General features: G+C 39.7%; 1 protein-coding gene across 7 annotated transcripts in view; it reads left to right on the top strand.

Annotated features, from left to right (window-relative positions):
* Cntn5 (contactin 5) overlaps nucleotides 1-24298 on the top strand; it is a 1171099-nt gene that overhangs the window by 849523 nt on the left and 297278 nt on the right. For all 7 annotated transcript variants that reach the window (XM_052752006.1, XM_052752033.1, XM_052752025.1 and 4 more), the window contains one exon: nucleotides 22376-22478. In XM_052752006.1, coding sequence (XP_052607966.1) covers nucleotides 22376-22478 — 103 coding nt within the window. The remainder of the gene's footprint in view (nucleotides 1-22375; nucleotides 22479-24298) is intronic.

Here is a 24298-nt window from a genome sequence, read left to right as displayed (position 1 = left end):
ACATTATGTACCCCAATCCCAGTCCCTCTGCTGCTTCTACCCATCACCCTTGTAGTGTCCCCAAAGAAAACTAACAAAGAAATAATAAAAATAAGATAAAGATTAAAAAGGAAGAAAACATAATAAAAATAATTAAATAAAAAATAATTTTACTCTCAGTGCCTGATGGAATATCTGATCCTAATAGCTTCTCCTGAATGCACTTTCTTGCTGGGTTGGTCGAAGAGGAGTGTGTAGCTACTTTCCTAGTGTCCTGTCTGTGGTTTCTCTTGTGTGCTTTATTTAATGTGGCAATACTTTTGAGAATGAGTTTGGATGGGGATAATGTGGAGGCCTGTGATCAGGGTATGGCGTGAAATGCTGATGTATGCAGTAGAAAGAAGGGGAAGACGGGAATGATTTTGCCGATGTGGACCTCACACAGCCAGCAGATTCTTGCACATGTATGATGAAAACATGAGAGGATCCCAAGCAACACACACAGTTGGATGGGGGAGTAGAAAGATCAATTTAGAAGGACACGTAGACGAGACAGTGAAAGGTGCAGATGTGACCATTTAGAACATGCTGCCTGGCAAGTCAAGAAATACTTCCTGCTTTAAATGTAGCCTGCCACAAGGCTGAGGATAAGGAAAGCTGAGAAAATGCTGACACTTTTGCTTAAGAGGTTCTCGGCTCATTTTGGGAAAACACTGAGTGCCAGATAGGAATAGGAAGGGGGGTGCGGTGGAGATGGAAGGTGCTGTCTCTCAAGAAATCTGAACACGGAAAAGCAAGGCAGAACACCTGACATGTTCACCATGGGGTCACGTGTCTCACACTTTCAGGGCTAAGGAGGGCCTAAAGCCAGATGTTTCACTCACACATGCAATCCCATCACTGGAGGGCTGAGGCCGGGCAGCCTCCTTGAGTACAGGGACAGCTTGTATTATCTAGTAAGTTCTCTGACAGCTTTTACTAAAGAGACAGACAAAGAGAGAGTCTATCTTTAAAAGGCTGTGTGTTTATTCACAATTATTGTAGCCATTATAAAAGATTCACAGTGTATAGAAATTTATTTCTTGAATCATAATGATTAGTTTTCATGTAGAAAACCAGGGAAGGGGCCTAAGCTACATATATACTTGGTAAATTTATCTTACTTGTAAGAACTTAATAGGTAATTCTTCAAAGTTTCTGTGACATGTTGAGAGTTAATAAGATGATATATATTGACTTTGAGGATAAAAATTCTTATCTCCATGGACAAAAGTTTAAATTACTTTTAAGACTGCTCAAGAAAAATTGACTTGCTAGAATGACTAATTGCCAAAAATATCTGCACAAATAAACACTCATTCCATTTAGAAACTGTCCAGCGACTTCCTGCTCTTTTCATTTAATTTTCTTCATATCACAATGATATAGTTTTGAGAGACACAGTAGCACAATAAATAAAATATTAATAACAGGCAAGTGAGAACATAGAATCCTGAGGAGACTGACATAGAACTTCAATATTGCTAGACTTCCTGACTGGGACATGTGTACCTAGACAGGACAGTTCTCCTTGGAACTATCTATAAAGAAAGGGTTCTCAGAAAAGAGCAAAGGGAGGAAAATGTTCTAATTTGATAGTTGGGAACAGAAAAAAAATTAAAAAACAGGAGAGAAGAGAAAGTGGGGAGGAGGGGCGGGCCTTTGTCTTCTGTGTAACTCTTTGGAAGTCAGATACTCTGCCACATCCGACTGCCCACTACCAAACAAAATGTCTTTCTCATCCTCTCAAACCTTCCTCCCCTCTTAGGGACACTTGTGCTACATTACATTTCAGATCCTGAATCACGTTGGGAAATGATCCGAACCACACAGGGAAGCACGGACAATGCCCAGGTGCTATTCTGCTGTCCGAGAGCCTCTTCTCAGTCCGCCCCATCTCCAGACACCCTGATTTCATGTCTCCAGATACCCTGATTTCACATTGCCTTTGCTCTTCTGTCCCCAGCAGTGAGTTAATGGAGGTGATTCGTGGATTATGTAATTAGCTAATTCTGTGCATAATCCCCTTATTAACAAAATGCTTGCCCTGAAAGATAAACATGTTGTCTATGCACATTTTCACCTGAAGACTCTGTCTGTTGTTCATTAACAACAGATAATAAATGTTAACCCCTTGTTCAGAAGGATATATTGAGGCTTGGGTAGGTTAAGTCGCAAACCTAAGACAAAGTAGATAGTAAATCAGACCTGATGAATCCTGCAGACATAGATAAATTTTATAACTCTTTGAAGAAGACTGGAATTTCTTTTAACTTTTATTGATTCTCTGTGGATTTCACATCACGCATTCTGATCGAACTCATCTCCCCATGCCCTCCCATCTGCCTTCTTCTCTTGCAACCCTCCTCCCCAAGTCAAAACCAAATTTAAAAGAAAAACCAAAGCCAAACAAAACAAAGGGACAAGACAAAGCAATACACACACACACAAAGAAGAGGAATCTTGTCATGGAAGCTGTAGTGTGGCCCATTGGGTCACACGGTTACTCTTTAGTCCATTCACCTTTACTTACAAGTGTTCCTTGCTATGAGTCATTGTTCTGGCTTAAGGCCTCTGGTTTCTGCTATACCACTGGTAATGGGCTCTCACTGGGGCTCCTCTTGGATATCCTGTTGTCCTGTGTCATGGAGATCCTGCTGTTTTGGATCTGTAGGTTCATCCACTTCACATGCTTCAACAGTTCATAGATTCTGTGGCTGTTGAGGTGTGACAACTCCTAGCCCTGGTTCTGGGCCTGGGTGGTAGTGGGGTTAGTCAGTCTGCTAACTTTCCCTTATTGTCACTACCCAGGTGAGGTCTCCAACACTGCCTGAGCTAGCTCACCCAATGCAGCCTACAGCAAGAAGTAGGGCCAGTTCTTCTCTCTGGCCCTCAGATCCAGGTCCCCCATACTCACATCACCAGATCTAGCTCTACTGTTTTGCCCAGGCAAGGTGCAAGGCTTGCTCTCCTGATTGCTGTAGGGAGAATATGAGGGGGGGTGGGGGTGGGGTCAGCTCTCTTGCTCTCTCGCGCTCAGGGCTGGTTCACTTGCCCCACCCTCTCCTCGCCCCACCCCATACACTAGGGTCAGCTCTAGTGAGAACAGGTATTTATCATGCACATCACAGGGAACAGTTTTGTTCAGTCAGGTTAGATGATGACCACTGATGTTTTATTTTATCTCAGTCACTGTGACTTCAGAGTCATTGTCTCATGGTTATGATATTTGTACAATTGCCTCATTGCCTTTGTGAATGAAATCAGGGCATGACCACTCCTAGGTATGGCTGAGGAAAGGTTTTTATTGTAGATATAAGGGAGAGTACAGCCAGGAACATCTAGAAGAGTCTGGAGCAAGGAAAGAAAAGAGTACACGAAACGTGACCTGCAGACTGAACCATGTCATGACAGGACAGAGGAAGAGAAGAGGAGGGGCCAGAGAGGGACCAAAGGAGAGCGAAGCGAGTGAGTGGAGAACTTAAGAGAGTGTACGGCCAAAATGGCAGGTTCGTATAGCAATCAGAAGCAGGGGAAGTTAAGCCCCTGGGCTGGGAGCTTTAGGGTGGGGCAGCTGGTGTGAGAACAGCAGAGGAGCCACAGGTACTGAGTGAGCCTGAGGTCAGCACGGGCTTTGGCATGCTGACAGTCACTACAGTTAGCTGTCCCTCTGGGACCTGATCCTTTGAATCACTTTCAAATTTACTTAACTCGGGAATTTGGAGCACCTGTAGATCCCACTCGGAATGCACACTGATTTTCTTTTGTCCCCCAGCCGAGCCGCTGCAGAGGGAAGCACTTCTTGTGCTCTGTTTGCATAATCTTTCTATGAATAAGTCAGTGATTTTCCACTTTTCTCAGTTTTCATTGTCTTGGTCTGTTCTGCCAACCAATGTGCCCAACTCTCCTCTGAACATCCAGTGAGGTGTTTAAAAATAACCTTAAGATACTCTATGAATCACTTAAAATCATTTCCTTCAGTTTCCTCCCTCAGAATTAACTCTCACATTTTGTCTCAGTTAAATTGTCTAAAATTGAGTAATTTATAGGAGTGCTTTAAGGATGCCTCTACCCTGCAAGAACACTGGAATTTATATTTTGTGTTAAAATCAGTTCTTGTATAGTGAACTCTATAGATGTACTTCCAGAAAACGATCTGTAATATTTAGGAAAGTTTGCTCTCCAGACTACCGTACTCAGATAATTTATATATTTACTACCGAATGAAAAGACTAATTTTCTTTAAAAAAATATACTGCAACTCATATATTAAAATGAGTGTTGTATTCTTTAAAATACACATACATCCTGGGAGGCAATTGACTTTGGCTGGTATATTCTATCATTATTCAATTTATTGATAATCAAAACTCATTGATTTATCTTCCGATTTCAGAGCCTTTGTCCTTTAGTGGTGTAGACAGAAACACGTGAGCTAACGGAAGGTTAAAGGCTCACTAAATCCTTCTGATTCTGGAACTTTCACAACTCTCTTGTTGCTGATAGTCACAAGGAAATAGCATTTTGTGTGGGGGAGAGGAAGTGTGTGCTGCTCTCATGTGTGTGTCTGGGAAGGCCAGAAGTCGGCTTCGGGCTCTGAGTTTCAGAAGATGTCCACCCAGATCTTTGAGTTGAGATCTCTCGATCTCTCACATTGAATTCTGGAAAGCACTCAGCTAGGCCAGCTGCCTGGCAGCCCCAGACATCTTCCTAACTCTGCTCCACAGTGCTGGGACTACAGTCGTGTGCTACCACACAGGCCTTTTATGAAGGTTCTGGGGATCAAGGGCAGGTCAGTATGGCTTTAAGATGAGCACTTTACATCTTCCCCAACCCCAATAGCATTGTGAGTGTACAGACACGAACACACACACACACACACACACACACACACACATATGCTCACACAAAGAGACACATACTTGTATACACACATACATATAAATGCACCACAGTTGAATAGTATTGTGAATGTACAGACACCCACATAGACATAGACATACACACACACACACACACACACACACACACACACACACACACACATACACACACATACACACTCCTATATACACACATATATGCTAACACACAGAGACACATACATACTCATATACACACAAATGCACACAAATTTCATAGACTGCAACTCTTTTTCTTACTGTTCTTATCTCACTACAGAGTGCACTTTTCTGTTTGACTTTACTGGTTAGCTGGGAAAAAGTAAAAGACCTATCCCCTGCAAGGGACAATTAGTGAGAGATACAGGATAAACACTGTGGTCTCAAGACTCCTGCTTATCCATTCCATCCTCTTTCTTGCCTGAGAGCAATATCACACTGAGGTGTCAGACATTTCTATATTTTTCTCTGGGATCGAATTTTTCTTTAGTTTTTGATGTTTTGTGTATATGTGGGGGTATGTAGGTGTGTGTGTATTACAGCTGCAGACATTTGTTGGTAAGATGTACAGGGCAAAGGTTAATATTGTCTTTCTCTATCACCCTCTACCTCATTTATTTGTTGAACCTACTTGTTGGACCAGCTGTGTGGTAGAATATTATTTTAAGGTGTGTTGCTTTTGTTTATATTGCATTTGCTTAACTCTGTGAAGCTGTGTTACTGTACCTGTCTAAAACACCTGATGGTCTAATAAAGAACTAAATGGCCAATAGCAAGGAAGGAGAAAGGATAGGCGGGGCTCACAGGCAGAGAGAATAAATGAAAAGAGAAATCTGGAAAGAGGAAAAGAGGAAGAAATGGTCAGAGAAGGAGGAGGACATCAGGGGCCAGTCACCCAGCTACACAGCCAGCCATGGAGTAAGAATGCAAGATTGCAGAGGTCAGAAATAGAAAAAGGTAAAAGATAGAAAGGATAATTTAAGTTAAGAAAAGCTGGCTAAAAACAAGCCAAGCTAAACCCGGGCATTCTTTATAATTAAGAATAAGCCTCCATGTATGATTTATTTGGGAGCTGAGTGGCAAGCTTCCAAAAAGAGCAAAAACCAATAACAAGCTGAATAGAGTGTCTCAGTAGCCTCCTGTGTCCCTTACCCTGCACAATACTGGCATTATAAACATGAAACGGTACTTGGGTCTTCATACCGTTAAGTTTCAAAGCCAGGACAAACAGCCGAAGTGCCTGTTTAATATATCAAAGCAAACCTGACTGCCATGCTCTCCCAGCATCCCTTAGTCCCTACCTGTTACAGGGTAGGAATTGCAGTATACCCTGCCCTCTACCCTGAACTCTCCAGCCCAGGAGCTGGGCTGCCCTCCCCCGAGAAGTTCTTCCCTATATAATCCAGACATTTTCCTTACCCCTACCCTCTTGTACTTTTGACTTCCTGGCTGCTGCACCTGGTTTCCCTCTGTCCCCTCTCCGTTCCCATCCCCCTCTCCCCACATAGCCCAGCTAAGCCTGGTCATATCTGTTGTGCCCAGATCGCGACCCCCCAGAGAGACGAGCATGCCGGAATGCAAAAGCAAGGTTTAATTCAGGATATCCAAATACAAGCCTAGACAGGGACATAGTCCAACAGATCCAACGCACTGGAGGCTGGAGGAAGTGCCCACCTCTTGCAAGCTCAGTTTTTAAAGGCAAAACCAAAAGGTTACATCATTTAGGGGTGCTAGTATGGGTACAATTCTGATTAGCTCATTTCTAGGGGCTTTCTAGAAATCATGGCTTAATCTTACTTCTAAGGGAGTTGTTACCCGCCACTATTTCTCATTGGCTGCCCTCAGGTGGGGACATTTCTGTGGTCAGTTACCCTGGAAACCAGGGAGAGGACATTCCATAGTCCGGCAGTCATTACCTCGTGACTACCTTGTGACTCTATACTTTTACACTTCCTGGTTCTGGAATCTGAACTGACTGGTTTTAGTAACTCATGGCCTGTACCTAAAAGGAGAAATCTCAGGCCTTAGTTTTAGGGTGAAAGCATTTTGGTCTTATTTCTAAGATGGCTCATTTTGTCTCACAATATCCACTCTGGACTCTACCAGATGTCCCTGCTTCTGATATGGTCTCCCACATGTCGAACTTTCTCCTCCACCATACCTAGGAGCAGTCATGTCTTTCCTTTCTTTTTATTTCTTTTTTTATTCACATCCTTTGGCATCAAGCATTTTACCCACTGCACCGTCCCCTCTCTGGTCCACCTGGCATGAGTCATGCAGGGCATGCTTACAGAAGACCCTGCTGAAGCCCTCAGTGTGCACTTCTTCCTGATTTCCTTGGACTACAAGATACGGTGTCTATTCTTCTAAATTTTACAAGAAAACATGAATCTATAAAACTCGTGAAACAAGGCAAAGTGTAAGAAGTAACCCATATAAGGAAAAAGGGGTTATACTGATCTTTGGGAATGGCAGGATTCATCTTTAGAGAATGTGAGGTTGCCTGCTCCTTGGTGTGTTAATTATCTGTCAGAATATCTGTCAAGGGAATACAAAGTCTAATTTCTTTTATAATTAGTAAGGTCTGCTTAATATCATGACATGCTTTTTCTTCACATGTAGGCTTCCTTGTAAAATGTAATACTTAAAAATTACCTATGAAAGAAAAACGAAGGATATACTGATTCTTAATGAATATTTTCATCACTTGCTGGTTTGATAAGTAATGAACGTTGATATGAAGAGATATTCTGTAGCCACCACCACGATGACCACAAACCTGCAGTGTGACCTGTGCAGATGCTAACAGGCACTTGCTTCCTGAACAGTGGCCCCCTCACTCATGAGCCACTGCCTGGGGCTTTCCCGTTTTGCTTTCATTCAAATGAAAGGCATAGTCTCAAGAAGCCTCAGGTAATCTGAAATTCAGAGTTAAAGAACGGAAACTAGCAAGGGAAAACATAGTAAGGATAATTTAGAGATTGTAAACTCAGAAATGAGCCCTCAGGCAATCTTAGTGGAACGCAGAGTGCCCACAAACCTTTCCCTCCCTATGACATAATGCACCACTCAAGCTGAAAGTCCACTGAGTAAACAGTCATTACAGAGAATGAGCATTTTGTTTTTACAAGAAAGATTCTGTCAAGAGAATTAGAGATCGATAATTTTCCCTTTAGTGTGCTGATGTTTAGTTTATCTCATGGTTTTAACTCTTACTGAAACATTCTCTGGGAGAAAAAGAACTTGTTGATACAGGAAGTGAGGCGGAAGTGTGAAGATGACTGGAGGAGATGCAGCAGTGTGGCCCTGTGTAAAGATGTGTGTTGTATGTAGTTAGAGAAAACCTTCACTGGTTGTTATCCCACTGCTGGGTCATTGGAGGCCATGTTTCCAGTTCTCTTTAAACCTGGGTATCTTGATTCTTGTAACTGTCTATATTTGATTGACATTGATGTTAAACTTAGAATAATTGTAATTACAAAGAACCTACTATACCTTATCTTTTATTTCATGCTGGGACATTAACTATAGCATACCAGTAAACTTTCAACAAACTTGTGGTCTGGCAGAAAACACAAATGAAATGATGGTCCTGATAAAGCCATATTGCAATGTGAAAAAAAGTTAAAATAGCCAGGAATCCTGTGTTCTGGAGACACAGATATAGGAACTGAACTCTTCTTGACTATCAGGAAAATTTGCACAAGTGGGAGGGTGTTTAAAAGAAGAGTGGAAGGAAAACAAAGGGCTTGTTGATTGCCCTGAGTTGAACTGCATTCCAGGAGGTAAAAGCATATGTAGAGTCCCCTCAGAAGTAAGTGGGTGTGGAAAAAATGGAGTATGCAAAAGAAAAATCCCACAATAACAAAAGCCTCCTCCCACTTGTCTGAGGCTAGTTTTGTGTCTGTGAAAGACACTGGAATCCTGGCTCAAGCCTTTAATAATCACCTACATTCTTCAAGAAAAATTTCAACTTCCTTGAGTTAATTTCCTCAGAGACAGCATGAGAATATGCAGAGCTGTTCAGGGGGTTATTGGGGATACAATTGGTATCCAAAGGATTTATCATGAAACAAAATCCTCACAAGGATCCAGTGCTATTTCCATTATTATGTCACCTTTGATTATGCCACAAAGATTGGTACCTGACCTCAAATGTCATGTAGTCTTGTAATTATCATTGTAGACTTCAACTACTTCTGTAACCTCAGAAGTCTTAGAAAAAGCTAACTTACAAATAAGAAAAATATGGCTTATAACCGTCAAAAATTATTCAGAAATCCAAATATCAACAATAGAAAGGAATGGAAGAAGTAAGACTCTAGATTATATTTGAATTTGTCATCAAATTGCTTACATTCTTAAACCTTAATTTACTAAGCCCACTTAAGCCTATAAAACTAACTGATTTGCCAGGCTGGAGTAGGGCAGTATGGAACTTAAACAAATAACAGAGAGATCCAAAAGCTTTTTAGAATTAAGAATTCGATATTCAAGACAAAAGTATATAGGCAATAAATACTTGTAACAGCTACTGCCAGGAACATGAGGCACTTTGGAAACCATCTTGGTACCTACCAGAACCAGGACAACGTGCAAAGGGAGAATACATCTCCACCTTCCCTCTCTTCATTTCCCCTTGTTACATTACCCCATCTTTGTGACCCACTCCCCACCCTGCATTACTCTCTGTTGGCAGTGCACTGGGAAAATTCTTTTCTACATAAAAGAAACACATGTATGTGTGTGCTTTGTGTGAGGAGGGGGTGGTGTGTGTGTGTGGCCAGAGAACAGCCTCCAGTGTTGATCCTCAAGCTCTGTCCTCCTATTTTTGAGACACAATCCATCATTGAGTTGAATCTTGTCAAATAGGCCAGCATCAAGGATCTACCTGACATTGCTTTCTTAGCACTTGGATACAAGCATAGATCACTATGTTCAACATTTTATGTGAGTTGGCTCAAACTCAGTTTCTCATGCTTGCAATGCAAGTGTTTTGTTGACAGCAATATCTTCCTAGGTCCCCAAATGCATATGTTTTAAAGTTTAATAAATATCAGCTCCTAGCTGTAATTGTTTCTTAATATAGTTATATTTGGTAATTATCTTTCCATAGTCAAATTACTTTTGCTCATATTTTGGCTCAATACTACCTAATAAATGCAACAATGAATAGTGAGGAAACTGATTGATTTAGTCCAATTGGTATATTTTGCCAAGTCAAGTGAAAACCGTACTACAATGGGATTAACCCCTCTGCACGAGATTAAGACAGAATTTCCATGTGTCTGTGTCTGTGTCAACACCTCAGGTAAGAATCCTTAATGATAAAAAGTTAAACAAAATATGATATATTAATGGGTTAATCTATTTTTAAATTTTTAAAAATATTATAACTTTGTCATATCCATCAGACTATATCTATACAGAATTCAAAACTAGTTAATTCAAAAATCTCTTCCAAACATATTCAAATTTATAAGACTCTTTGATTGTTGGGGGAAAATCCTAGAAGTTTCATGGTATCTTTCTAGTCTTAAGTAATGCTAATTTCTCCAATACCTTTAAAGAATTCTTCATCATAGTAGGCTACTTTTATTTTCAGTAATGAGCTCTAGTCATTTGGTTCACAATAGCACTTCAGGAGCAGAAATTACTAAGTTTAAAATGTGACCTTAGTCCTTCATGGATTATGCATCATTTTAGAAACAAAATGTGAAATGGTTAAACATTAAGTAATGAATAACGAAGTAGAGAAGAAACATGTAAGTCATAGATTCTGACATAGCCTGTGGGCTGGACCATTCCTGTGGGCTGGGGTATAGGAAGTAGTCTAGAGGGGAGTGGAGTTAGTAGGCTCAGCCTTGCTAATGGTATTTGGGGTATTTGGGTAGACATGTTAGCATACCAATATAACAAATGAAGGAACAAGGACAGAAAGACTGACCAGATCAAATGGAGTTATAATGGTCAAATGAAAACTAAAATTGAAGGGTTCACTTCATAAAAGATCTTCAAAGCTTTAAGTGACAAAATAACAAACTTTAATTCCATCAATAAACCCATGAGACATCACTGACTTTTTCAGAAAGGAAAATAAAGCATGGAAATACAATGCCAGAGATTAATATGGGCTCATAATATAGAATGGGGCTGGAAGAGAAGGCAGCAAAGAGCAGATGCCAATCACACCAGCCACCAAGACAAAGGCAGTGAATGCTAGAACTACATTATGCCCTTGGGAAGAAAAAGAAAGATCTATGCGAACAAACACTAAAAACACTTGCAAAGCGAAGAAAATGCCTCTCAGAACAAATCATCAAAGACTACAATTTTAATTAAAAAATGAAATTAAATATTCAATGTGAGACTGTGTTCTACAGAAGGGTACATGGAGTGATATATAACCAGAGAGAAGTTAATAAATCTATATTCAAGCATTTCAGGTACAAAGAAAAAGAAACTTTATTACCTTATTGCTAGAAAACACAAAGAAACCAAGAAAATAGTCAAGTAAACATCATTAAAATGCAATGAGCTAGGCAATAAAATAATTGTTTGATCTGTCAGTTGTGAAAACAAAGAAGAGAATGAAATTAGTCCTCCAGACGAGTAGATAAAATTTCAGTCTGATTTTGAAAGCTGAGTGGGATAGTTCACACAATAGAGAAAATAACCACATACAAGAGGACAGAGTTGCAAAACCAGCTCAAGAAATTGGAAAAAACAATGTCTGGGGACCAGTGTGAGACTTGCAAAGCACTACCAAGCAGAAATGACCATAGAGGTGAGCTTTCAAGGGAGGGCCCTTGGTAACTAAAACAAAGCTTCTTATTGTGTGAAAATCATATTTATACAAATCCTTGTGGCACCTCATAAAGTCAAATGTTTGTGAAGGCCTATTGCAATAGGGCAGTGGTTCTCAACCTGTGGGTCACAACCCTTTTTGTGAGTTGAAGGGCCCTTTCACAGGGGTCACATATCAGATATCCTGCATATCAGATATTTACATTATAATTCATAACAGTAGCCAAATTGAAGTTATGAAATAGCAATGAAAATAATTTTCCAGTTGGGGTCACCAGAACTAGAAGAACTGTATTAAAGGGTCATAGCATTAGGAAGGTTGAGAACCACTTCAATAGGGTCTCAGGCTTCTAGAGGACACATATTGTCTCTTCTGTTCATGTCTGTGCTTTTGCACTGGGATATAGACTTCTGGAGTTATTATATTTAAATGTTACTCCTCTTTGTTGGACATGTGTTCCCTTCGTTGGTTGCTGCTGCCTGCTCTGAGTCCTAGCCAAGTGTGCTGGTTGTGGGCTTCCTGGTGGAGAGTGTTTCTGAAGACCAGCAAGTGTCACAAAGGGCTATTGACTAGAAGAGAAGCCTGAAAGGGGTGGCAAGAAAGGACTAATGGAGCCTTGGTCCTCCTCATCAAAGCGCAGTGGGTAAAGGAAATACAGAAGACAGGCTGCAGCAGAACTGAGAGGAGATATAAATGGAGGGCAGAAAGGAGGATAAAGGTCACCTTCCAGCCTAGTTTAACCACTGGGATCACTGGAAGAGAGTTTTCTGTGTGTCTGTGGGTATCACAAAGGAATTGGGACAAGCTAGAAGAAAAGGCTAAAAGGGGCGTTGAGCAATGACTTGGGAAAGAATTTCCCATAAAAGCAGGGTTTGGATAAGAACATAATCGTATACAAAACTGAGGATGAATTCTGTCTGCTTCACAAACAAGAACTCTTCCTCAGGAGCAACAGAGACACATGAGGGGAAGTGGCTTCACATCCACTAGAACCTTTAGGTTGAGCCCTGTGTCTGTTATTTGTGGCTCAGCAATGCTGATGGGGTTACCTAAGCTTTACAACACCCATTTCTCTCGCTTCGAATAGGGAAAATCCTGCCCATTGTGCTGCTTTGCAAGATCAAAATAACAGTCTCCTCACATATACTGACTGAAGCATTGGGTTTTTAGCAGGTGCTCAGTTTCTTTATGTGCATTGTCTTTTGTGCACATAAAGTCCTAAGAGGAGGCTGTGACCATAAAATCCTCTCTGGAAACATTGCCCCTGTGCACAGTATCATGCATATACTCATTGAAATCAGTAGAGTTGTAAAATAAAATTCATGGTGAGATGTTTACAGAACCAATGGTGGATGGTATGCAAAAGACCTTACATGTGAGTAGTAACAGCAGGCAAGATGACATTCTCAACAGACTGCCTTGAGAAAACAATTCATGTAGAAGGAGGTTAAAATAAACTTTCAACAATAGTTTAAAGCCAGTTATTTGTCACATTTTTCCTAATGTTTTATGTCAAGCAGCTGATCAACCAAGCCGGCAGAAGAAACTCCTCCAGGATATTGAAAACCTCTTGGCATTGCAGGGTTGCTGTCTGGATTTGTAGATAGCTCTGCGTAAGAAGACTCTCTGGAAGGAACATTTTATTCAAAGATAAAAACTCAGAAATAGAAAATAATAAAGTGATGGAAAATTATGTTCTATGTAGTTACCAAGGACAGCTGCTCAAGATACTTTCTGTGTTCATAAGACAATGGACTTATTATAGATGTCATGGCCAGGGTCGGTGACATGCCAGGACTTTGAGAGTCTGTGGTGGAAGGCAGTTGAGTCCACATGGTTCCAGGAGTCACAGCAAGCAGCAGATGGTTCCGCTTGTCGCTATTATTTCTCCTGCAGCCATGCAGTGCAGCTATAAATCTACAGCTTTCTCCTGGCCAGGTGTCTTGTCTAGCACTCCCTACCTTGCCAGTGATGAGTTTTCAGACACCACTTCCTTGTTGCTCAGGTTGGCCTGGGCTCTTGTCCTCTTTTCTTCTTCTATCACTGTTTTGTTCAGTTTTTCATTGAATGGCTGTGGATATGACAGTGTATGACTAAGTTGTATGTTATATTTAGTAAACCCATCATAAGCAAAAAGCATTCTCCCTTTAGTTGGAAAATATTCCAGATGGCATAAAGTTCTAGAAAATTACACAAAAGCCATGGTCTCTGATTAATTCATAGCAGCAACGAACCAACTCTGACTATGTTGGGATTCTCCTGCTGAATATTTAGAGATCTCAATTTGTGTTTCATGACTTGAGCATTGAAATATCATTTGGAATTCCTATTTTATTCTGATTAAGTCTGTTTTGTATCATAAAAGCCACTCTCCTAATGTTTCTAGTGAGGGAGGGGAGGGTCTCTGTCACCAAAAGTTCCAGGGAAGAGGAGAGGAGAAGAGGGCCTCTGTAATCAAAGGTTCCAAGGAAGGGGATGGGAGAGGAGGGCTTCTGTAACCAAAGCTTCCAGGGGAGGGGAGGGGAGGAGAGGGGAGGAGAGGGGAGGAGAGGGGATGGGAGGGGAGGGCCTTTGTAACCAAAGATTTCTCATTAACATCTAGTCCCTTGTGTTCAGTTTTAGTTCTGTAAGTCCTGGTGGCACCTAATAAAGACAAGTGTTTGTGCAGCTACAAATTTTTTTCTCTTTTTATATATTGAAAGTATTCCAATTCCAACAATGTAGACAGCCAGAAAGACTTGAATACCCACATGTGTTTTACAAAGCCAAGGGACTTATCTCACAAAATCTCCTATAAAAGTGTTAAGTGACATGTTTGTAAAATAATTACATTTTGTTACATTAATATATTTATGGAGAACTTATGCTTGTATGCATACAAACATTAAAATGGAGACCATGCTCACCTTCTTCTGAGGAAAACTACTCCAATAATGTCTCGTTTGAACTTATATTCAACCTATTGGTGCCATTTTCTTTCAGTTTATTTACTTAGCACACAACAGATTTTATTTTTCTTATTTCTGTTTGTGTATGTTTCACTATGCATGTGTGCAGAAAGGACAGATTTGTGGAATCTGTTCTTCCCTTCCACTTTTACATGTGTTCTGGGAATCATAAGCGGGTCTCCAGGCCTGGGTGGTAAGTGCCTTTGCTTGCTCAGCCGCCTCACTAGCTCCATGGTGACATTTTAAAAGTTTGGTTTTTCTGGTACATTACTTTAATGCAGTGGGGAGCTTATATGCCCAGGGGAAATACAAGTTTCTTTCTTTAGGTTTCATATTTATAAATCATTTTATGAATTCCTGATGTATATGGAATAAGCATTCAGTTGATGATGGGGAGAGACTGAAATACTTTTCTGAATCATAGTGGTAAGAATAATAGAAAAATAATTCTTAAAATTCAATGACCAGAGGAAAACAATTACAGCATGAAGTGGGCTCCTTACTCAATTCATTTTGATATGTAAGAGAAAAAAATAAATGTGTTTTTCTGATTTTCAGAGCATGTATAGCAGTGGTAGAGATACTTTCTCCCAATGACTAAAAACCCTGTGTTTTTTCTCCCACATAAACAGTACCTGCAATGGTGCTTGTATCTATTGATATCTCGTGTCATTATTTCCTCCTGTCTGGAAGTCCTTCCCCTCTTTATAGACTTAGCAATGATGCACAGCAAGCAAGTGTAATTCAGTACAGTATACACCTTTGAAGAGAGAAAGCCCTACGCTGACTCTCCACCCAAGCTTGTGGAGTTACTATCTACATGCAGCTCATTAGGAGACTGAAAATACAATACTTCTGAACACTTTTCTAAATGACTAAAACTTCCACATATTATGGCTTCTATATCTTCCAGAAAACAGTAAACAACAAAATACCCACTGCTATATAAAAATATGTATTTCTGAACATAATTTTCTAAACTCATAGGAGCATTAACATTATCATTCTATATGAATAAACTGGGATCCTGATCATCTGTGTGTTCGCCTGGAGGTTGCAGCCATGTGAGGGTCCCAGAGACCGGAAGCTTAAAGCATGGTGACATGAACTATGTGATGATATGACAGGTGAAGTAGCAGGTGTCACATAAAGCACATATGTTTAGATGTAATGTGCACTTTTTAGTAGTTGATTTTCTTTTTCATTTGTGTCATTTTATTATTGTAATTTCCTACTGTTCTAGATTTAGACTCATATCACCAGGGGCTCATATAACATAATGACTCTATTTTTCTTTGGTCTCCTCAAGATAATAACAAAAATAATTAAAATTGAAATCTGTACAGAATCTCAAGTATGATAAATAATATAAAGTAGGGAAGTCTGTTCCATATATTTCTTACAGATTGCACAGGTATTAACCAATTTCAACTCATTTTTAATGTGTAACCTATTGTCCCATTCACAGGACTTTCCTCTTGTCCTCTGTATACCTTAACTACTGTTATTTTGTATGCAATTTACCCACATGAGATCACTGCTAAAAGTAAATGGGTATGCTGCCTCTGTGCCTGTCCTACTTGTTTCTGTTGCTGTGCTAGCACACAGCTCAGGAAGAAAGGGCTTGTTTTAGTTCGCAATTCCAGACAAAAGTCCATCACTGTGAGGAATTCAGAGAAGCAGGATCCTGAGGCAGCTGGTCACAGCACATCCACATTGTGCAGACAGAAGTTAGTACTTGCAGGCTCACTTCCTAGTTTGTACTCAATTTCATTTCTCTGCTCTTATATAGTCCAGGATCCCTTGCCTAGGGAATGGTACAACCTACAGTGGACTGTGTCTTCCTGTATAAACTAACTTCTTTATGATGATTTCCCATAGGCCAACCAAATATATGCAATTCTCCATTGAGACTTGCTTCCTGGGTGAGTTTGGTTATATCAAATTCAATTAAAGCTAACTATTTCAACTATCTCTAAATGAAACCAAATTACTATTGTCATGGAAACAATAGTTCTAAAAGCGCTCACATAAATTTATAGAGTCATTATTAGTATCATTATAGAAAAATGAGAAAGTATACCACTAAATATTATTCATTACCGAACACCAACTTTTGAGATTTTTCTCACTGCACCTGCACAATCTTTGTAATAAGATTAAATGTCCACAAGAAGCCACAGAGACAGTCTAACATCTATACCTTTACTAAAATTGCCTCTCCTACAGCATCATCATTAAACTTCCACCTATAATATCTAACTCCAGATAACTGTCTCAACCCAATTGAAATATTTTTCATATTTGTCTATTCAGCATCTCTCCTTTCTCTCATCTCTCAATGTAGTCTACCTAAGCCTTCATAGCTACGCACTTCCTCTCCCATAATAGTGTTTGTATGTCTTGAGTCTTCTATAGAATTAGAATTTAAATTCTCTGCTAAAATGTAAAATGCTTTAAAAGAGAGCAAATCTCTTATCTCCCTTTAACAGGGTCTTATCACTTCTATCTCATTTTTTTTGTTTGTTTGTTTTTTGTCTGGGATCCTGTCTTGATTATGGTGAGTTCAGAATCTTACTAAGGAGGGATAGAACCTGAGATTGAGTCACCATCAGTTGTCTTGCATGTAATGCATTGGTCAGACCTTGTTGCGATGAAAACCGAAGACTGAATTCACTAAAGCATTCCTGTTCACTTTATTTAGAGGAGAGAAGGGCAGAGCACTAGACCTTGAAGAGAAATGATAGGTGACATGCTACCAGTAGCCCCTCTGTCTCCGTCTATCCCTACATATTAACTAATTCCATCTAGATTGTGCTGATTTGTTTCAATAGCAGAATACTTCCTTCCATGGAATGAAGATTCAGGGAACATCAGATACCAACAAAGAGCAAAGACTTAGACAGATTTTCTTCTCTCTCTTTTTGAAGACTCTCAAGCACAGCTACCCTTTCAGGAATTAATCTGTATGATGAAAAAGACAATAAGCTAATCTGATTGGACAAGCTTGAGCCAGATGTTAAAAGCAAGTTAATACCAGAATAATAATAACCAGAAGGCAGAAACTGTATAGAAATATGGTACCTCCTTTATAACTCATTCGGTCAGAGATGTAGTATTCCCTTTTGCCCAAAGAATTGCTGAGAAAATAGCTGTTCTTAAAAGATAAAAACATACTGAATATGGTCAAAAGAGATAGTGTAAATAATAATGTAAATATCCATCATTTGCACATAAGAAAAAGATTTGCTGAGTTTTCCCATATCATTTTCTTAGCCAAACTTTGTAAATATACTAGACATGACTCCAGTACCTTAGAAATGAGTATTACTGTGAGTGCTAGAAGGGTCTACTAAAATATGCAACACCTGCTATTACATAGACTAACCAACTAGAGCCACATCCCAAGCAAGTCACAAAAAAACTCGATCTGGTAGCAACACCTCTCTGGATAGCCCTAGTAAGAGGGTAAGTCACTGATATTTGTAGTACATGTGAACTCACACATGAATGTTAGTCTCTACACTCTGATCTCATGAATGTGCATCAAGGCACCCAAAGAAACCACTCAGAATGGAGTTCAGAGCACCTCCTAAGTTCTTTACTAGGCTTAGAATTGGACCCTCTATTCTAAAATTTTAGTAAGTTGTGCAGATTTTTCTGACAGCATCAGCTTTCTGTTTGGTAATATGCTCTGAATTGCAGTCAACTTAGGGAAATGTGCCCTGGCTCTCTATGAGCAATCACAATAAAGAAGGAAATCAACAACCATAAAGACTCTGAATGAGAGTAATGGTCTCTCAGCTGGAGGGCATCCATTTATTAGGAACTGGGGCAATTTGAAGTTGTCTTAATGGCATGTAATTCTAAAGTAGGGCTGTTGAGTAAGTCAAGAGAGACAGGTGTGGGAAAACACACACACACACACACACACACACACACACACACACACACACACACACACACACACACGGCATACAACAGGGGATCTTAGGCAATAGCCCAAACCAGGGTGATCAGAAAGCCACCTTGCTGAAGAAATCAGTCCAGACACTTCCATCTTCAACCTTGTATCTCTTAAGCCTATTCCTTGTTCCTTCCTGCATCAAATCATGTTCCACATAAGGATTTAGTATTTAAACTACACGTGAATTGAAACAATAAAACCATGACTTCACTTCACAGTGATGGCTATTTACCCCATGAAATGTAAACTAGAACTTAATTGCTAAATTTAATCAACTGTCAAAGAGTACAGCATAAATGAAGTGCTATCCTGCATACCCAGTATGATTGCTCTTGGAGTAAAGTTAGTAAGAACAGTCCTACTCCTTACAGTGCAGCTCAGCTCAGGTATTGTAATTTAAAACCTCTTATTCACACTTCTTCATTTTGTTTTAATATTTAGTTCTATTTTAGCTGTTTTAATAAAATGAGTATGCTGTGTTAATATAAAATTGTGTTCTAAAGGGAATATTCATTTAGGCTAGGAAAGAAAACCAAAATAAATTACTAGAGACCCAGATACCTTTCTTCTGAGGTTTCTTTGTAGAATCTTCTAGAAGTAACTACAAAGAACTACCTGATGAGTTGAGATTGACTTGTTCCACTTTTCTACAATATTCTATGACACTCTTAGAACTCACAGGGACTTTTAAAACTAAAGACTTTAGATTGAATTTGCATCATGATAAATGAGGTACAGACAAATAATCAAATCAATAGGAAGGAAAAGAAACCTGAAGAATCTGTTTTAAGAAACTAACTTTGAAGACAATGATGTCATTTGAGCAGAGGTAGAAGTGAGGATGTCTAGAAGTCCTGATAGGGCACTTACAAGCAGGGTTTTGAGGAGAAACATTACCACCCTGGGTATACTTGGCTGACTACACCAGATCCTGCTACTGAAATGCCTACAAGAAGCAGGGTAGAAAGGGAGAGTCTGGGGAGGACACAAAAGGAAGAAGATTTGGAAGTGGGGGGAGGAAAGATACTCAGAATAGCAGAATAAGAGAGCACTACTTGAGAGAGAGAGAGAGAGAGAGAGAGAGAGAGAGAGAGAGAGAGAGAGAGAGAGAGAGAGAGCGCTCAAACGTCTCTGTTGAGTGATACCATTGTGTGAGCCATTCCAATCACATGCTGTTCATCAGGCTCCTGCAGGCAGCACACATGAGAGCAGAAATCAGTTGCCAGAACGCACCTGTTGGAGTAGACATGGTGTTACTGGTAATTCCCTTCCATTTAAAGTTTAGAAAAATGTAAGGGAAGGTCACTAGGCTCTGGGAGGTAATGGACTGATTGTCAGTAGACTCTCTGTGATGAAAGGGTTGAGTAATTTCTCTGCGTTAACTCATTTGCAAACTAACAAAAAAGTACAATGATAATCTTAAAGTCTCTAATATTTCCTTGCTAAAATTAGACATATTTCCCCTTCAAGTTTTTTGTTAAATGCCTCATAACAAACACATAATAGATTTACCTTCCCTGGTGAATAACTCTCCCATGTGTCATATCTCCATTTCTTATGTCATTTTAAAACCATCCTGGTCTCTTCCTCTCTCTTCTCATTTACAAACATACACAAAAATTCATGCAAAGTCATACACACAAAAGCCTAAAAGCATACAGGTTCATCAGCACTAACACCTTCAAACACACACTGAGCTCCCTTGCAACAGAGCCTGCCTGATTCTGCGGGGTTCCTCTGGTGCTTTACACACAGCTCCTGAACATTATGTTCAAGAGGAAACTAGTCCCAAGGCTACCTGATGCCAACAGCCCAGAATCCTCCAGTCCATAGTTAGTGCACTGATTTTTTATTGGCAAAAGTCATAACAATCTTATGGTGTCCACTGCCGCCTCTAAATGGTGATACTTAGTGCTTCTCAACTATGTAGGTCTATTCCTTCATTTCTATGTGGACTGTATAGTCTAAAACTTATTTCTGTGTGTTCTCTATTTCAAACTGAATACTTCCAAACTCATTTGTGTTCATGTGTGTGGCGTGGATGTTAATCCCAGGTCATTGTGGTTCCACAAATTCTACCAACGAGCTGTAAACTGATACCCGTCAATTTTTCTGCCTTCTTTTCTTTTCATCCACCCCAACCTGGAAACTTCAGTGTTGTTCCTGGCAGTCAGAGTTATTCCTTGTACTGCACTGTGTGTGAGTTTCACCAGTTTGTTTCTTTCTTAGTTTTGCACATTTACTGTGCCTCCTCTGCCTCCATTAATGTTGAAATTTGGCTCTTTGCTTCTAAGAATTTTGAGATCATGTGCTTGCCTGGACTGCCTCTGCTCAAACTCCAGTTTGTGTACACATCTCAGGGTCCATGTCATCTGGTCAGAACCTAGTGGATCCAGCTCAGTTACAGTATGTCGGGAAGATTTTCTCAGAGGACTAGCACCCTCTGTCCTTCAATTCTTGTTTGTATTTCCAGAATTGCCCATTACTTTCCTTCACAAACTGACACACCAGGAAAACGGGTCGCCCCATCCCTGGTGGTTCTTCTCTAGCTTGGTTCCTTTGAAGTGGTTTTAATTTATCTCCTCTTTTCCCACTTGCTCAAATACTTCAGTGCATATAATTCTTTGGATATACCTCATTCATGGAACTTGTCACTTCCTGTCACTTTGATGTATAGCCTTTCCCATTTACTTGATTTTACACCAGTGTCCTCTTCAAAGATATCTTTATTGAATGCTTGAGAGCAAAGTACATGACTAATTAGTCTTTATAACTTCCATAATTCTTAGCAAAATTATTTGCAAGTTATAGACCGTTAAAAATACAAGTTAATAGGGTAGGAGAAATGACTCAGTGTTTAACGATGCTGGCTGCTCTTTCAGAGGACCTGAGTTCAGTTTCCAGCACTCATGTTGAGCAGGTCATGACTTGCCTGGAAGTCCAGCTCTGGAGGACCCCAAACCCTCTTCTGGCCTCCATGAGCACCTGCATGCACATACACATACTTGCATACATGCACATAAATAAAAAATTAAATGAAAAATAAGAATATACATGGATTTTTAAATAAATATTAATTTACATGCCAAAAAATAAATTTCTAACATATTCTCAGTTAAAAAGTACAGTTTTTTACCATAAGAGATATTCATATCCATGCATTTTTTAAAAAAAGAAAACAGTACCTGGGGCTCAGTGGATAAGAGAGCTTGATGCTCTCAGGCAGAGGAGCCAAATCTCATTGTTGGCACCTATGTTGGGCACCTCACAGTACCTCAGAACTCCTACTTTAGGGAATCCAATTCCCTCTGCTGGTCCCCATGGGCACCCACACACATGCAACATATAGGCACACATACACATAAATTTTAAATAAACCATTAAAAAATAGTGTCTAAATTCTCCATGTTGATTAAAGCTTTTGATATTGTCTATGTAGAGAGCAGATAGTCCCATTCTTTTTTATTATTATTAAGGAATTTTTTATTCATTTTACATACCAATTACAGATTCCCCCTCTCCTCCCGGAGAACCCCATTCTTAAAGGAATATTAAGATCTCACCATAGTGACTAAGCATGCTTTTTATTTCGATATAACAAAAAATTTAGTAGTCATCCAACACAACACACATCAGCTACCAAACTATAGTGATTTTCTATGTAATATCTCCAAGACTGGAAAGAAAACTGTGACATTCATTTTACGCTTAAAGACTATTCTTTATTTCCCAGGTGTGATGGGAGAATATGAGCCGAAAATTGAGGTCCATTTTCCTTTCACGGTTACGGCTGCTAAGGGAACAACTGTTAAGATGGAATGCTTTGCGCTTGGCAAGTAAGTACATATTATTCTATAATTAGACACAATTGTTTATTAAAACATGACTCAGCTGTTCAGATCACTTATTGTGCTAGGTTTCACTTTGCCAGAAGCCGCATGATGACTATAGTGTTTTTAGAAGAACGGAGGTGGGAATTGACCAGTAGCCAGGTCCCTTGAGCTGCTAAGTCATCTCTATGCACAGCAATCCTTGGGGACCTGTTGGTTTAACATCAAGGAAGCGTGTCTAGATTGTAGGAGAGCTTTCCAATCCTCTGTCTACTAATCTGAAAATCTTAGCATTGTCCTTAGATTTCCTTTGGCAGGAGAGAGAAAGGACAAAGTACCATCTGCTATTCATGTGCAGGATTTGGATGTCCAGAGTGGGAAGACTATAAGGGATGCAGCTCAGTGGCAGAATGTTTGCCTAGTAGTACAGGACTTGAATGGAATCCCTAAAACCACAAAGGAAACAAGAGTTTAAGGGGGCTAAGGGGGACTCCTCTATGAAGTCCTTGCTGTGTAAGAGTAAGAAGCAGAATGTGGTCAACAAGAATGTACGCTCTTGCTAATGCAGCACCTGGGAGACAGACAGGTGGGTCCCATGGGGTGCTATAACCAGCCTCCCTGGACTACTTGACAAACTCCAGGACAGTGAGAGGCTGTCTCACTAAAAAGCAGATAGTGTTTGAGCAACCACCTGAGTTTGTCTTCTGACTATTACATGCACATGCATGGATATCTACACATATACAAACATACAGACATTTGCACACCTACTGGAGACATGCACTGTAAGAGATTTAAGTACAGGGATTGACCTCTTTCATTATCTTCTAAAATAGTAGCTGATAACAAAGTTGTTACTGTTAATGTGTACAATCCACAACATTCTCTAAATACACTATGACTGAGAACACATCCTGAGGCTGGCTAGGCTGAGTGACCCTGGTTCTGAAGTTTAAAGCCTGTGCTGTGTAGTTGCATGTCAATGATGTCTATAGTGTGGATACTAGCATGTGTAGCAGGAATGTAGTTCTGGTGATGTTTGATTATGGTATTCTGATTTGTTTCAAACACAGTGTTATTATTTTTAGAATGACAAAACCTCAGGGTCCCTTCAAGAGCTATAATTATAATTTATATAAATGCATCTCTTTCAGAGTTACTAATCATTTCACTCCAGTTGTGCTAAACTAACACCCACAGTATTACATAGATATAAAACATGCTTCATAAATGTGCAAACTTCTGAATAACAGTAGGATTAGCCCATGGAGGGGGAAAATAATAGTAAATAACAGAGATTCAGCTAGAGGTTTATGGAGAGATATTATCAGCAATATGTGTTGTACTTTCAAGAGAGATTGTGATAACATATCTATGCAGTTCCACTCACATCTAAGATCATGGTAGACAAAAAAAATTAAATGAAAGTCTATATAGCCCACTGTTAAAGCAAATAATTCCACAATGGAAATATAATTTAAGGAGGGAAATACATGTGACAGGTATGTGGTCATGTGATCGAATGCCCCAGGAAGTCTTCCAAAGCCAAAGGAATTAGTTAAGTGCATGAGACAGGATGATACCTTTAAACTCCAGTGTTGCTGCCATTTGCCTGGGAGCAGCCAAAGTCAAACTCCTAATCTTGACAAATGGAAAAATAATATATTCCAATGGGATTTCAAAGGCTTTAGTATATCCTGCAGTTAAATATTCTTAAATGCCAAAACTTGTACTAAAGCCAAAACAAAAAGGGGTCATATTGTAAAACAAATGAGAAAACTCAATTTATAGAGAAGAAACAACACAAAGCCTTTCCCCAGGCAGGT

The sequence above is a fragment of the Peromyscus californicus genome, unplaced genomic scaffold, assembly GCF_007827085.1.
Source record: "Peromyscus californicus insignis strain IS unplaced genomic scaffold, ASM782708v3 Scaffold_11__1_contigs__length_118956290, whole genome shotgun sequence".
Lineage (NCBI taxonomy): Eukaryota > Metazoa > Chordata > Mammalia > Rodentia > Cricetidae > Peromyscus > Peromyscus californicus.
The sequence above is the reverse complement of the archived record's forward strand: the minus strand, read 5'-3'. Positions and strand labels throughout refer to the sequence as shown.